The following is a 4090-nucleotide window of genomic DNA, read 5'->3' on the forward strand; positions in this document are numbered from 1 at the left end:
GAATTTAAACAAAATACGTAAAATACTCTGTATTAATTCAACCATGCTCTGATGGAAAAATGTTATTTGAGTTCGTTGGTCCGTCAAGCGTCTCAACTTGAATCAAAAATAAATATATACGTGAATAAATGCATGACGAGATATCAAGACACGAACAGATACCCTACTCACTTTCTAAGTGAAATATTTAGTATATTCGTGTTTTGAAAATCTTCGTATGCGAGAATTTGCTTTAAGCCCGAATAAGTTTGAATCGAAATAGATCGTATTATAAACGTATACCGTTATGGATCAAACAAGATTGTCTTTCTTCCTGATGTATGTAGATGGTTCACCACACACACACAAACAGTGCCATTTGCACTTTAGTGAAGATATCCTTCCGCTCATCATATAGTACAATTGATAATACCTTGTTTACACGTGGGGCTTTAAACTAATTTCCCTTGTATATTTCCTTACTTTGTTACAGATGTTTGTAGGGCTATTTTAAATTAAAAAAATAGTAATATCCAATAACGAAATTGTGTACCACTTAAAATGTGTTTATAACAGATGAACTAATCCATAACGTTAGATGAATCTCCAGTGGGTTAGGTGAAACGGAAACAATGGTCAGTATGAAAACTGTTTTGTTTTAAAATTTGTTTCAATTGATATCATCAAAGGAACTGCTCTTTTAGAAATAAAACTATATTAATTCTCTATGTAAACTCGATAATTTAAAAACATAAATCGTGCAACCAAATATATTTTCTTTAGGAAAGTTTAATTTCTTAAACAAACGAAAACCTACAATTAATTTTTCTTCATATTCCAGTCAAAGAGGGTGCTGTTTGTTTAGTAATAACAAACTATTGAAAATATATGTAGTTTTACACAATACATTTTGAAGAACTAGAACCTGTACTATTTTATAGATTATAACCTATCACTCGAGGATGATTTGTTTTGTTTTTAATTATGCACAAAGCTACACAAGGGCTATTTGTGCTCTGACCACCACGGGTATCGAAACCCGGATTATAGCGTTGTAAGTCCGCAGACATACCGCCGTGCCACTGGGGGCGACTCGAGGATGAAACTCTTTTAAAATCCCCCTGATATGAAATTTAAACAAGTCCGAGGTCTTATAACGGTAAAAATTGGGTTTCGATACCCACAGTTGGCACAGATTTGTTTAATAACAACGAAAACGAACCAATCAAATTGAAACCCATATTCCAAAATCCACACCTTTAGTAAAACACATTTCGATATCTTTAACATACCCCTAAAAAAAGTAAATATTGGTTATCTCGATATTTATATGATTCATCTAGAATGAATAGCCAAAGGAGTTTGAGTATCTAGATTATTCGTTATAGAAATAAACATATTTTTCCATTCAGATATCTTTAACCAACACCTCGTAAGACGTACCTGTACTGTTTCGCCTTCGGTGGCATCTTGTAAAAATTAATATGGCAATAGCTAAAACAACAATTGTTCCAACAACACCAATTATGATGGCAAGGGTTGGACTAATCGCTGGAGTATTTAAATCTCCTGGAAAGAATAAAAAAAATATATTATAAGTATCGTTTTTGTTTGTGAAAATAAATTACAGAACAGTCCATGCCGAACTAAATGGAGCGACTATGTATTATAAATTTACTCGAAAATTCACAGCAATGACTAATCAAATAGAAACCTAAACCCACTTCTCTACATATAAAAGTTTTCCTGTGTTACAAATGACAAGTTATATAGTTGAGAAGTAGGTGATTCAGTAAAATTGTTAGAACAGCGTTGAGTAGAAAAAACGTGTAAAACTGGATTATATTATTCAGACTTAAATTACAATGTGAATTGGAATAAATCATTGTCTTCCGTTCCATTATATTCTAAAGCTGAAATAAATGAATGATATCTTGTGCCCCGATATACAGAATGTCACAACTGTGCCACCTACATTAAATTTCAGTTTAATATCTAATCATACTACAGTAATTTGCGTACTGGTTAGTGTCAAAAAATTTTAGACCTGGTATTTATATTTGTTGATGTTGAAATAACCTGTTTCAGAAGAAACTGAAAATGTATCTCGATCTTTTCAAATGGAAAATAAAGTAATACACCATTTAACAACCAATCAACAACTACGAACTTTGCCACGTGGAAAAGAGACCAGTTGTTGATTGGTTGTTAAATGGTGCTTTGCATTATTTATTATTTAATAGCACAGTATTCAGCCAATATCTTTCGAATATTTCCTAACTGCAATACTTGGTAAATTGTTTTATCTTTTCCATTTCATTTGCTGTTATGTAACAGTATGTAGTTTTTAGAAATTTTGATAAAACGTTGTCTGGATTAGGATTTCACTCATTCGTCCATAAATAACACAATTCTTGAAAATATTAGTCATGCCACAGTAGAGAAATTCAAGACTGACTTGAAATAAGCTTTGCCGAAAATTCAAACGTAGATTTATTATTTCAATAGCTTAAAAACCAGCCACCTTGGTTATAGCTTTCTGAAACGAGCACGCAAACACGTAGCTGCTCTTACCTCTGAAGATGATCCTAAAAATAATCAATTTTATTAGTTTCTCGGCGAACTCCAGTGAATAAAACTGTTTGTTGAAAACGTGATGTTTTTGCTTTTCGTTCTATTTTATTTGAACTTAATCTCACGTTTCCAAATACAGTTCTGTCTAGCAGAGATGTGAATTAAAAATAAACTTATCTGGTTTCTTTACTCCTAAAACACCAGAAATGTTTGAACATTTCCAATCTGTAATTTCTTCTAATTACAACTGAAAAATATGCTTGCAGACTTCTCGTCTGCGATACCGTATGGGACAAATGGCGTTACGAATGCGATTTGTATCGGTATGTTGTAAGTTTAAAACATAATATAGGGAATCACGGACATTTCATAGTTATTATGTAAGTACATCGTTTGAGTATTATACAGCTTTAGAGCATTTCGTATTCTCAACCTTAACGGCATCTTATGAGACAAAGTATCTTAACCAAGTAAGTTTGCCTATAGCAATTACAAAACCATCACAGCTGAAACAGAAACATTTTAAACAGCATGTCGCTGCTCGAACCTTGTTCAGGCTGTAACTCGCAAGCTAACCATTAGGTCATGCTCATCCCTGAATAAAGTAACCGTTATCTCTCTCTCTCTCTACAATTTTTAGCCACGGCATAGTGGCTCATGGTATGGCTCTGAGTTTCTCAAGTACACATTTTTAGCTCATAGTTTCGTCATCTTTCGACCGACTTGAGATATAATTACAATTTTGGACTCAAGGGGTCAAATCCTTTCGACAGATGTATTTGACCACGCCTATGGTCTCATACATTAATATACTCTAATCCTGCCTAAAACAACTTCGATTTGACAGTATCTGGTAGAGATCCTGATGAGTAATATATTCGAATCGGGTATACGCGCGCCCCATGCTTGGTATTGCTGGAACACAAAAATATAGATAATAAAAAGGAAACTTATGTAAGACAAACGTCATCGAGCACTTAGTATCGTTTGTTACTGGTTAATATCTTATCTAAAGATAAGAAGGAGAACCATTATCTATGTAGTTATCATGTTAACTTATGTAAGACAAACATCAGTGAGCACTTAGCATCCTTTGTTACTAGTTAATATCTTATCTAAAGATAAGAAGGAGAATCATTATCTATGTGGTTATCATGTTACCTTGTGTAAGACAAACGTCAGTGAGCACTTAGCATCGTTTGTTACTGGTTAATATCGTATCTGAAGATAAGAAGGAGAATCATTATCTATGTGGTTATCATGTTAACTTGTGTAAGACAAACATCAGTGAGCACTTAGCATCGTTTGTTACTGGTTAATATCGTAGCTAAAGATAAGAAGGAGAACCATTATCTATGTGGTTATCATGTTAACTTGTGTAAGACAAACATCAGTGAGCACTTAGCATCGTTTGTTACTGGTTAATATCGTATCTAAAGATAAGAAGGAGAACCATTATCTATGTGGTTATCATGTTAACTTGTGTAAGACAAACATCAATGAGCACTTAGCATCGTTTGTTACTGGTTAATGTCAT

At 33.3% G+C, this 4090-nt stretch overlaps 1 protein-coding gene across 3 annotated transcripts in view; it reads right to left on the minus strand.

The window, feature by feature from the left end:
- LOC106467809 (nephrin-like) overlaps nucleotides 1-4090 on the minus strand; it is a 102935-nt gene that overhangs the window by 9192 nt on the left and 89653 nt on the right. For all 3 annotated transcript variants that reach the window (XM_022396005.1, XM_022396004.1, XM_022396006.1), the window contains one exon: nucleotides 1423-1548. In XM_022396005.1, coding sequence (XP_022251713.1) covers nucleotides 1423-1548 — 126 coding nt within the window. The remainder of the gene's footprint in view (nucleotides 1-1422; nucleotides 1549-4090) is intronic.

This window comes from Limulus polyphemus, unplaced genomic scaffold (assembly GCF_000517525.1).
Source record: "Limulus polyphemus unplaced genomic scaffold, Limulus_polyphemus-2.1.2 Scaffold2749, whole genome shotgun sequence".
In the NCBI taxonomy this organism is placed as follows: Eukaryota; Metazoa; Arthropoda; class Merostomata; order Xiphosura; family Limulidae; genus Limulus; species Limulus polyphemus.